General features: G+C 41.5%; 1 protein-coding gene across 1 annotated transcript in view; it reads left to right on the top strand.

Moving 5' to 3' along the window:
• BTBD16 (BTB domain containing 16) overlaps window positions 1–12,567 on the top strand; it is a 40,440-nt gene continuing 27,873 nt past the window's right edge. Inside the window, exons 1-8 of the mRNA XM_032776709.1 lie at window positions 1–116; window positions 758–824; window positions 2,952–3,111; window positions 6,135–6,253; window positions 6,359–6,443; window positions 6,597–6,740; window positions 7,348–7,473; window positions 9,351–9,465. Coding sequence (XP_032632600.1) covers window positions 1–116; window positions 758–824; window positions 2,952–3,111; window positions 6,135–6,253; window positions 6,359–6,443; window positions 6,597–6,740; window positions 7,348–7,473; window positions 9,351–9,465 — 932 coding nt within the window. The remainder of the gene's footprint in view (window positions 117–757; window positions 825–2,951; window positions 3,112–6,134; window positions 6,254–6,358; window positions 6,444–6,596; window positions 6,741–7,347; window positions 7,474–9,350; window positions 9,466–12,567) is intronic.

The raw sequence follows: 12,567 nt of genomic DNA, 5'->3' as shown, positions 1-12,567 counted from the left end.
ATGGCTAACTTAAAGACTACTGCTGGTTTAGTCTCCATTCGGAAATCACTCGAGTTGGCACAGCTGACTACTTTTGTTCCCAAGGTTTCTTCATTAGATACTAAACAAGCAGATTGGTAAGTCTGAGTTCATGTTTTCAGATATATTTGAAAGGAGCAGTGAGATTTCCTGCTGAATGATGATTCCTTGTCTAATAATAGAGACCAAGTCCCATCTCACAGAATTGACTTTTGTTTTTAAAAATTATTCCTATAACATTATGCAAGTGATCCATGAATGTTGCAGGAAAACTTCCTTCTGATGCCTCATACTTGCATTATCCTCTTACCCACGGTGCTCCTTGGGCTCTGCAGCCATTATTGAATTTAGCCTAAAAAAAAAAACCCATGAGAGGAAAATATCCCCATTGTATAGATGTGGAAACCAAGGCACAAGGTTAAGGCCTAATTTTCAAATGTGGTCACTAATTCGTTGTGCCTCAATTTGATGCCTCTACGATCTGACTTTTGAAGGTGCTGGGCACCCTAGGGCCCATAGATTTTAAATGCAAAATGGTCAAATTCTGTCTTCAGAAAATGGCATGCATTTCCATTAACTTCACTGGGAATTGTGCACCCAAATCAAATCCTTTTCTAGTAGAGAGAATGGGAGGAACTTTATGAATTTTTAAAATGTAGTTTTGGTCTCATGCTTTGCTGACATGAGCAGAACCTTTGCAGAGAATACATTTTCTTAACCGTGTTCCTTTACCTCTCAGCTATCTGCTCTCAGCCCCTTTTGCAGCCCTGGGAGCACTTTCCCCAAGTGAAAAGAAAATACCCAAGGTAGGTATAATATCTTCAGATTTATGTCTGTGTCTTATTAGAATTAAAAGTTCTAAATAGCATAAGAATTTCTAAATTGTCACTCCCAAACATATGACAATTATTGATTTGAGTAGCTATAAGCACTGAAGACTGTGATCTGTTCTCTCACTGATAGCATATATATGAGGATAACTACCAGTAATGCTAAAGGAAGTTACACATACTCCTGAAAACAACTAGTAGACACCCTAGAACTGTAGTAATTGAATTCAGTTCTTAAAGGCAAATCCATTGTGAGGCAGGATAATTAGGTGGCAGAGATTGCAAATGTCACTTTTGCTTTTTTGGGTTGTGAAGTTAATGATGAGATTCAAAGTGCCACTGATCTGCAGATGCAGAAATGGTGCAGGGGTGGGTTTTAATGTAGAAAGTCACCATTTTATTATGCTTTAACTTTAATAGGGAGGTCTAAACTACCTTATCGCCTTTTAAATGGCCTCTTACTAAATATATATTCTGCCTGTTTGGATCCTCTCTGTGAGAAGGAATGACAGCACTTCAGTCTATGAAAACTTAAGGGCTCTCTTTCTTTCTCCAGGCTAACAGAGTCCACCAGTCATCTCCAGGGTCTCTCATCCATGCTTGTCTCTGGGAACACCCTTCAGCATCTCACCTGCACAGTCATTGGGGATGCCAGCAATTAGCTTGGCGTATTCTTCAACCCAGTGTCTAGTATCTACCTTCCATCAATCCAATCTCTAAGTTCTCCTAACCACTAATCGGCCCCAGTGTTTGATAAATGTGCCCAGTTTCCCTGTAGTGCTCAAGACCATTGCACCTGATTTTCCTGCATGCAATGATGGCATCACCTGTGTCCAGTAAGACTGTAGCAATGTCCTGGTTTGCTTCTTCAGCCTTGATCCACGTAAGCAGACTTGGCAGCTCCCTGTCCTAACTGCCTTGAAAGCATTTCAAGCCAAAAGTCCTTTATGTCTGACACCACTGGCCCACATCCAACCGACATTCCTGTTAAACCCTGACTCTCAAATTCACCCTGTGCAAGCCTCAAGAAAGATCATTCTTCCCTAAAAGAATAATCAGTACATTAGATGGAGGTAAGTATCCCCCACAACATGTTCCTTCTCCCATAGCATCAAAGACAGACAGCTTTGTCCCTGAAGCCCAGCTGCAACCCACCTGTCACTCCACTGCCTGCTTGTGGCCCCAATGCACCCTCAAGTGCCCACAAATCCAACCTTCCATCCAGTGATGTACAAAATAATTTACCAGCCTACCAAATTATTTCATTATGATCACTAATAGTTAAATAAATAAACCTCTAAACAGCATAAATCAAACACTGAAAAAGGCACAGCCATCTTAGAGAAAATCTTGGAATAATTCTCATATAAGCATATATGGTTGTACTAAGGGCAAAATTTTCTTTTCAGACCCAATCAACGCTTCTCGCCAATATTTTGCTCTTTCTCCCATACATGTATAAAATTCCTGTTTACCTCGGAGAAAGCAGGGTAGTAGAATGGTGCAAATATGTAAGTGTGGAAGTAACTGGAGCAATGCTAAATTTCTGTTATGACGTTGAAAAGGCCTCTAGTTTCAGGTTTTGTTATAAATTCAGAATTCAGCCTAAGTGTATCAAAAAGTTCACATCCATTACCAGTGACCCATGGCCAATTTATTGTTTCATACAGTAACTAAATTAAATATGCATTTTTTCATGATTTTGATATGAAGCCAAATGAATGTCAATGCCTGTAGTGGAGTTTTGATTGGGATAAATACTAAGTTTAGAAGTCAGAGAAAGACTAAGTAAGGTGGGCAATATCTGGAATGCTTTGTATGTTGCATAACTTTTTCAGATGGGTATTGGCTTAGTAAAACCAAGGCTATCTGATGGGTCCTGTCTGATCAGATCTCCCAAACCTCTAGGTCAGGGAAGAGGAGTTGCTACATAATTCTGGTTTTCACCCATCTCCATTCTGAGAAGTGATGACTGGTGTACACATTGTAGATTTGACTTGATAGAGTGCTCACTTCTGTGCTCCAAGAACACTCTTGGTGTAGAAACCCAGACAGACCCTGAGAAACACATATTACAAAGATTCATCAATATGTTTGTTTAAGGCTCCATTGCCGTTGAGACAACGTTACTTCCGCATACAAGCTGGTTTCACCAATCGCTGGCAGTTCCCTTATGGCCTAAGCTGTGATCTCTTAGGAACTGCGCAAGCTAATAAGGCTTTCAGAGTCTGCCTCAACGAGACCCTGAAGAAGATAATGACAGGTAGGGAGATAGCAGAAAGCATGATTTGCTGTTTTTCATACATTTTAAGTAGAAATGCACCCACAAGAAAATTTCCTCTCCAAACACTCCTGAACTTTCGGTAAGTTTGGATTTAAACTTAAGAGCCTCCCCCCACCCCATCTGAAACCCACGGCAACTGAGTGCCCCTTGCTACTTGGGGAAAATCCATCTCATCAACCACCACCTTCAGATCTAGTCTGTTATTGTAGGGATGAATAGATGGCTGTTACTTCCCCTGCTACATGTTTGAAACCAGCCAATAGAGCCCTTCTCCTTCTTTGGATGTTCAGTAAACTTATTGCTAGAGCTGAGCAATAGGCATAATGTCTTTGACATACCAGCTGGTGCACATTTCCCTCCCCAGTTTCTGTAGGGCTGTTCTTCCGGAGGCAGATGGCTTGCCTACACTCCCATTCTGTTCCCTGTGTGGCAGCCACCCAGCAGGCTATCAATTGCTAGGCAGTACAGCTGTCCCTCCCCACACTGCTATGTGCTGCTCTGGCCCTCTGCCTTGGAGCTGCTTGTGGGAGCGTCCTGATTGCTGGGCAGGGTGGGGGAGGGGAAAGGGAGGCTAATATCAGTGTGTCCCCCTCCCTCCTGCTCCTGCCACCTGCTCACCCCATATCTATAGAGCAGGGGGGGCTCAGGACAAATGGAGCTTGCGGGCAGCTGCTCTCTCAACTTCCTGATCTACTTAAAAAGGCAATATACTTAGTGGGGTCAGAGTACTTAAAAGGGCAATGAACAGCTCTCTCAAACACACACACGGTGTGTCTTTGTTCCCCCTGGCATACTGTCTCCCCTCCCTCCATTTGTGCTGCCTTGCAGAGTGTGAGGCTACATTAACAACAGTGTGTTAACCCTTGAGGGCTCAGCTAAGTTCTAGTTCATCATTTAGCAGTAAGGCATTCCCTGGGAAATATCCCACCTTCTTCCACCCTCTAACTTCACCACCTCAACCAAGCTTCACAATCATCATTGTTATGTATGGTATTAAATTGTTTGTTTAAAACGTATACTGTGTATACATATATATAATATAGTCTTTTGTCTGTGAAAAAAATTTCCCTTGAACCTACCCCTCCCCTTTTACATTTATTTTTATGGGGAAATTGGATTCGCTTAACATCATTTCACTTAAAGTCACATTTTTCAGGAACATAACTACACTGTTAAGTGAGGAGTTACTGTACATGAGAGTCTTAGCTTTCATTAAAAAAAAACAAGTTTCTAACTCTTGTGGTTGCAAGAAAGAGCTTGGAAATGTGACCTAGTGTACTGTAAAAACTTAAAACCCAGAAATCAAAGACCCTTCCCCGCCAAATTATTTATTTTTTTAATCTTTCTTAAACAAAAAAAAAGCCAGTTCTTTTTGGAACGGACTTGATTTTTGAATTTGTGGCATTGGCAATAAGACACAGAAATGCTGCTGCTGTCCCTTTAAATATTAAAATATTTAGGAGCAAACACATAAGATGGTGGACACATCTAACAACGGTCTTTGGGAGCATTCACATACTCAACAGCAGCAAAAGAGCCCGGCAAAGCATTTCTGGTTTTGCTGCTGCAGAACAAGGAAGTGACCCTGAGTCAAGAGGGAGCTTTGGGTGGTGCATTGGTTGAGCACCTCAGAAACTCATAGAGGTTCCAGTTCTGGGTGAAAAATTTTTTTGTGAGGACAGAGATCTGTGGTGGTATCTGAACCACTATCCCAACCCTAGTCACAGCTGTCTTTCATCACATTGCCATGCGTTTGAACAAGTCTCGTGAAGGTCCTTTCCTAAAAGATTATCAATGCATTTAGGTGAAGCCACTATTAACCTTTGGTCCACAAAAAGGCCTAATCCCTGGCAAAACTAAAACTACAGGTACAATTCGCATCAGAGACATGGGTTTTCAGCTATAAGTTGTTCAACGCAGAGAGGATTTAGTTATCTAAAAATACAGTGGTACATAGCGATGAACTTAGCCACACAATACACCTATGAGGTTGGGCAAGAATGGTGGCAAAGCTGCAGCTGCCTAAAACTCCACAGTTACAACTCTCCATCACAGTATCACTAATTGGAACTATACAGTGGAAACAGGAATAGAATTCTCATCTTCCTGCCCCATAATCACAGACTTTAGGCTTCTGAGATAAGAGAAACTCTGACAGCTGTTAGGGTTATTAGCAGTTCTGATTCTATCCAGCAGAGGGCAACGGTCTACATACTAGAGCTGGTTGGGAAATTTCAAAAAGTTTGAATTTCTAATGAAAAACACAAGATTTTTGATGGGGTTTTTTTTTTTTTCAGTTTTACAGTTGTGCTCTATGACCAGTTAATTAGATCATGATTCCCATTTCATTATGGGTAAACTGAGGCAAAGACAGATTTATACTCCGGTTTGGCAAAGCTCTTAGCAATGCAAAGTCCTATTTAACAATGCACTTTAAGCATGCCCTTCACTTTAGATACATTTTTAAATCCCACTGAAGTCAATGGGCTTTAATCCTGGGTTTAAAATTAAGATGGGGTTTAAATGCTTTGCTGAATCAAGGCCTAAGTGATTTGCCTAAGATCAGCCAAAGACGTGTATAGCAGAACTGGGAATTGAACTCAACAACTCATACTCCTGCCTTAGCCATCCTCACCCCAAGAATTCCCTATGTCAGTCTTTTCTTGCTTTACTGCAAATAGGTGCTATTTATTTTTCTGTATTTTATTATTTATTATTTGTATTACCATAGCACGTAGGAGCCCTAATCACGCTGTATTTGAATTCTGACAATATAGTAAAGTATTATTTTCCTCTGTGAATGATGTGAAAATTGTAAAGAGCCTGTAATTGTGAATCAAGAACTCAACCCTTTGAGTTCTTAAGTGACAACATGATCAATCCAACTATCTTTCCAGAGTGGAAAAAAAGTCTTGTTTTGCTAAACTGACATTGCCTGGGATTTTCCTAACCAACATACATTGATTCAATAATAAGGAAATATGCTTTCCTTAATTCTTCAGCTGACACACCTGTGTCCCTGTCTGATGAACCAAAGATTCAGACATCGAATGTAGAATTTGAAACACAAGACCATTCGTCATATTTATTGCCACAATCTCAGAAGGGCAATGAGCTGGAGAGGTAACAAATGTTTCTTACATCTTTTTATTCTAGCCACAAAAAAAAAATTAAAAGGAGGAATAAGTATAAATGTATTTAATGTTGGCTTTGCCTCAACTTCTCTTCTTTGAGGGTACACTCCAATCAAGCCTACACAAATGAAGTTATCTTTTCCCACACACAGAAGATGACAGAAGATATGGAACCAGGTGAGGTCATTTCAGATGAATACTGTCACAGAAATAATGATCTGAATAAAAAATTCTCCATGGAATTGCTCAACATTCTCACTGGTATAACTGGAATCAGAATCTGAATTTTAACACAAGTGTTATAATTACCCAACTATTCTGTCTCTTTAGATGTGGCCTTGGAGTGCCTGGGCTTCTTATGGGAGCTGCATCGTATCTATTTATTTAAATCCAAGACACTGTCACAACTTTTAATTTCTGCAGTAGAGCCAATGAACATAAATGATTTGAAAAGCCAGCACAAAAGCAAAAAAGGTATTCTTAGAAGTGCCTAATGAAAAAAATTGAGAAGTCTTGTGGTGTTGTCTCCAAGAGGAGAAGATTAATAGGAAATCAAGTTGGTTTTAATCTCCTGTAATTAAGGTTTGGTTCTTTCAAGGAGAATGCCCAGTTATCAATCAATACAGTTTGTTACATGGATCTGTCCTGATTTCTGAGTACTCCTTAGGGGTTGGACTTTTGGGTAAATTCCTCTACAGGAGGAAAATGAGTGGACACAGCCTCATGATATTTTTTCCTAGTCTGTTCTGCATGGCAATAAGAACATGGGACCTAACCCATAGTCCACTGAAGTCAATGGAAACATTGTACAGCTTTTGGCCACTATCTCCTTAACCTGACTGCCAGGAGGACAGCTCAGTTTCCATGTTCTGTTGGCTTCTCTGTTGAGATTGCCAAAGAAGGGTGCCAGTTCTGCTGGGGAGGAAATGTCTCATTCTTTGTGTATGACACTGAAGCATGAAATATTTATTGGCTGCCAAAGTGAGCTGTGTAGCAAAGTATTCTGGCATGTGTACTGTGAATACAATACCGCAAGTCCCATATGAAATCTTCATGTATATCCAAACTTGTTTCTTGACAGAAGGTAAACACAATAAACAGTCCAACCCGGCTGCTCAGAAAACTAAGGCACTCGGCAAAGAGAAGTCAAAAATGAAGAAGATCACCATTTCATTGGATGTTCAGGACCCAGAAGTCACTAGAATTGGTAATGTAGAGATGGCAAATTGTCTTTTAGATAGTGACTATCACCACAAATGCAAACTGGATATTTCACTGCATCCATGACATTCCTACATCAAATTAAGTCTTTGTGCTCTATGGGGAACAAAAATAAAACCTAGACAGATTTCTTATTTGGACACTTCTGAAATGTCAATATAAAGAAGAATTTGTTATTTTATTATAATGTTTGTTTTTAGGAAGATTTCTGATGCTGACATTTGGCCCATTGATCAGGACACATATGAGAATGGAACACAGACACAGGGATAGAATTTAAAGTGGCAGAAAACACCTTTTTCAATTTTAACTTTAATGGGGTAGCAGGGAACAGGGATGGGCTAACCTCCTTCCTGCACGTGCCAGGCGGTTACTTGGGTCCAGCAGAGTGTTAAATAGCCTAATTTCAATTAACCAAAATTCAAGGCTGGTCCCCTTCAGACTAACTGCTGGGATTCTGCCCACCTCAGATCCTCTCACCCCTCCTCCCATGAGCAGGAATGAGGATGCACATGAAGGGACCTCAGTATAAGAAGACGTATGGTCACCCATTCTGCCTTGAGGCAAATAGTGTTCACCAACCATATTCTGGCTCCCTCGCTCCTGTTTACCTCTGGGAACTGGCCCCTTTCAGCCTCTTACTTACACTGTGCACTGGCCACAAGTTGCAACACAACTACAAACTCCACTTATACATACACAACTCCTAAATTCCAGTCCTTACCCCTTATTAAACTAAAACCAGGCCTCTGGGAAGTTGCAAGGAAGGCAAAAAAACCTCATCTGTACCTTTGCCCATCGTACCCTGAAGGGAAAACTCCTGCCCAATCCTAAACCTGGTGATCAGTCAGCCTGCATCTTGGAAATGCAGTTCAAATTACACCTCCATTATAGGGCAGAGAGGACAGGGCAGCAACCATAGCAGAATTGCTGCTATATGTCCTATGGACTTCATCTAGAGTAAAAAAAAAAATGTAGGCTAGGAGACACAACCAACTCTTCACTTCCCACCCTCCATCTAGCCAATATGTGACTGAGAGAGGTGGAGAAATCTCTGTGCTTCCCTTGCTTCACTTCCTGCCTAGGCACAATCTCCATGTGCATTCTGGTTGTGTGTGTGTGTGGGGGGGGGGGGACTCTGATAAAACCCCTTCTCCTCCTCTCAGGACCCCAGGGCTTGTCTATCCCTTGCCATCAGATCAGACATCCTCCTTGTTGAGCCATGGAGTGAGAGTGGCATTTTATATGCTAGCAGTCAAACTCACCCCTGTGCAGAGGGCCAGCATAAGGACAATCCACCACTTAAATCCCATTTAAGCAGGGACAGGACATAGGTTTGTACTAGTCTAAAGCACAGGAGTTAATTTTATCACAGAGCAGCCTATTCTTATTTTATTGCCTAGATCTCACTTATTTGCAGTCATGTGAGGAAACCATGCAAAACATCATTCTCAGGAAGGGCAGCCGGGTTAGGACATTTATTTGCTGAAAAATTCAAAGGACTTTTTTTCAGTATCTTCCTCTAACGGTCTTGACACTGGTATTTCTGGGTCTTTTCCCTGGTGTTTCTGAGACTTTTCACCATTCAGAGAGTGTCTTCTGGGCACTGCCAGATTCTTAGGTTGTGGTTGCAAGCCCAGGGTTAGTCTCTGAGCATTAACTGAACTGAACATGAAGCTAACAGCAAGGCTTTGTCTACACTAGGACTTGTCCCCACCATGTGGTCTCAGCTAGTAATTCACTATCAACGTTGTACAGGAGATGCTCCGTATACTTTGTGCTGCAGCCGACCTATTTTAAGGGAAATCACAACCTAATGTTGAAGGTTTTTTTGTTTGTTTCTTTGTATATTGCATTGTGAAGCCTTTGCTATAGCACTCAAGAATTTATACAAGTCTGAACCAGAGGTGGAAGAGGGTGATGTTTTGGGAGTCCTGGCAGCTGCATCAGTGCTGCAGTTCCCTAGTCTCTTCCAGAAGTAAGTAAACTTTGTGCCACTGTAAGATGCTGGTTGTGTGATGCTGTGTGATTTTTTTTTTTTCTTTACGTCAAGTGGAAGAGGCCTGTGCTTTTGGAACTGAAGGATTAGGGTTCTAGGTATAGTTGCCCTAAATGATTGTGATTTATAGGATCACTGCATCTGCTGCCTGTAGCACATGGGTTATTTGTAACACAACACCTACAATATACACTCTCCTAGCAGCCTTGCTACCAGCCTGTTAACATACACAAATGTACACAAATCTGCATCAGAAAGTGGCTGAATCTTCGAGCAGAAGAGGAATGTCTGGCTAACCCTAAATATTGGTAATTTTATAAAGAGAAAATAAATGGCCACTTCTTTCTGACATGGCTGTATTGGTACATGGATAGCTGTGTTAGATTAAGTGTAGAATAGCTGATCCTATCGCTATTGAGAACTCTTCTGTATACAGTGGCTGGCAGCTCTTTGTCAGGGCAGGTAGTTCAGGCATCTCATTAGATGTCACATTGTGTTCTGTATCCTCTTCCTCCCGAAAAAAGCACCAGAGTCTGTGAGGGAGGGAGTTCAGCACACTCAGCTCAGCTATCTTCCCTTTTGCACTTTGATAAAGAAAGAAAAGTCCCCTAAATATATTTAGTGCTCCTATTCTACCATCTTGCTTTAGTTCTCTCATAATCAGTTTATTCACTTGTACCGTGCATTTAAAAACCTGTGAGCTTTATTTCTGATATAACTCTTTGCTCCTCTAGAGGGTCAAGTCCTAGACTCTTCTCAGTGTGCAGGGACTTAAGGTATTATGTATAAAATGTGTGCTGAGTGGGCTAGTTATCCTGCTAGTACTTCCTTATATTATCTGGCAAAGGTCTTGCTAAGGAAACCTGAGTTCGGCGTCTTCCCTGTAACCTGAATGAAAATGTGCCACTAAAAGTGTAGATGCCATCACTTCAGCATCTCTAATATGCTGAACATGTTTCATCATTTTAAAGTGCAAAATGAGGTGGACACAGCCCTTTTTATATGGCAGGACAGAGTACATCAGAAAGCATTGAGAGGAATTAATAATGTGTTTTATTGGCCAGTCACTGACACTATGCCATGCTGCAAACCGTAACAGTTAATGCTGGTACTTGATGCTGAGGCAGCAACCCTGACAGAAGATAATCAGTGCTGCAGGAAATGACCAAATGAAAACTGATTTCAACCACACCAGCTATATTGAAATGACCTAGTTCCCAGGAAGAACTTTGGCCCTGTAGTGGCTTAACAATAAAATACAGCAAATAAATCCTCTTACTGTAACTGGAATTGGCACATGTCAGTAGAATCAGAAATGTGCTAGCAGGGGTTCTCATAACATGTGTTTTGGTGGCCTCAGAGTGCAGCCACCAACTCTTGCTGGTGACTGCTCTGACAATTTTTCCTAAAATACTTAATTAATTTCAGGAAAAACAAATACATATGCACATACCCATGTCCAAATCATTGTAATTTAATTATGTAGGGGTTTTTTGCAGACTCAGTTATAAAAATAATGTACAGTTGTCTCTAATCTTTACTGGACCTAAACAGAATAAAAACACAAATAATGTGCTTTGCATGTTTTGGTTTTTTTGGTTGATTTTTTTAAAAAAATTGCTAGTTAGTAAGTCTGCTACTGTGAAAAATGATATTTGTATATGAGTTAATGTCACTTTTCACAGCAGACTTACTCATCCCCAGCAAGCTGGGGAACAAATTAAACCCCTGGATGGGGCAGTGGATAAGGAGGGCCAGGGGCGATGTGGGACTGGACTGGGGGCTGAAAGAGGTAGCAAGGCTCAGGGTGATGTGGAAGGTGAGTCTGGGGCTGGATCCTGGGGTCCTGCTGCATGGCTGGGGGCTGGAGGAGGCATCAGAATCCAGAGGTGACATGTGGGGAATAAGCCTGGGGCCAGAGCCCAAAGCCTCGCTGCTCGGAGATGAAGCCCGCTGCCGCATGGCCAGAGCCTGCCACCCACCACCCCAGGGCTCAAGCCCAAAGCCCAAGCCTCACCGCCCCCAGGAAGGTGGGGAACTCACACTGGTCGCCTGCTCTTACAGTGTTTGTGGCTCCAGAAGAGGCAGGGACCAACCCCCACTGGCGGCCCCAGGGGAGGGGCCACTGCGTCCCGCCACCCCCTCACCCCAGTCACCACCAGGAGGCTATCACCACAAGAAAAGCATGCAGCCATGGTGGCCGCCTTTGAGAAATGCTGGGTTAGGGTAACCATTCTGATTAGCAGAGACTGATGGGCATGCACTGTGCTATCTCACTCTTATGAGTTTATGAATTGCTTTTAAAATAGCAGTATGCAAAACAACAAATTAAAACTCCCAGAAAGGTAAAATCATCTTGTTTATAGCAGGGAAAGCAGCAAACAAAGAATAACACAGCAGGGCATTTATGCCAGCAAAAACCAATTTATACCTCTCAACCAGAGAGACGAGGCTTGCAGGCAGCAACAGCTGTGTCAGTCATTCATACGCTCATTGTTCAGAACCCTTGAAATACTTTGTGCTGGAACTGTTCCCTAGCAATAGTCTCCAGTAAAGAGCTACACAGATGAAGCTACACATCAGTAAATCATCAGAGCTTTGCACAGTAATGAGTAGAATAAAAAAAAATAGAAAACATGAAAAATACTGTAACAGTGTTTTTCCCTCTTGATATTTTACATCCATGACTAACATGAACCCAATATTCTTGTGTCCAAACACTGGAGACTTCTTGACCATTGTGAAAGTTTCTTAAGTAACAAATGAAAATCCCCTGCATCTCCTCAGTCTTTTCTATTAGTTGTATCTACTCCCCAAAAAGAAGACATTCTCTAAGGACGTGATCCAAAGGCCAGTGATATCAGATGTATTGATTTCAATAGACTCTGCATCAGGTCTTAAATCATGTAACCGATTACCCTGGTCTACAATTTTTGAGAAGTCATCTGCTTCAGAGATAAAATGTGGTATTTATTATGTATGTTGATGTGCTGAATTCAAATATGACAATTAAAACAACTGATTGGCTACTGTTTCTAAGATATTTAAGTTTTTACATTTTATGTCTATGTATATTGTGTA

The sequence above is a fragment of the Chelonoidis abingdonii genome, chromosome 15, assembly GCF_003597395.2.
Source record: "Chelonoidis abingdonii isolate Lonesome George chromosome 15, CheloAbing_2.0, whole genome shotgun sequence".
Classification (NCBI taxonomy): Eukaryota; Metazoa; Chordata; order Testudines; family Testudinidae; genus Chelonoidis; species Chelonoidis abingdonii.
This window is presented reverse-complemented; position numbering and strand designations above follow the sequence as displayed.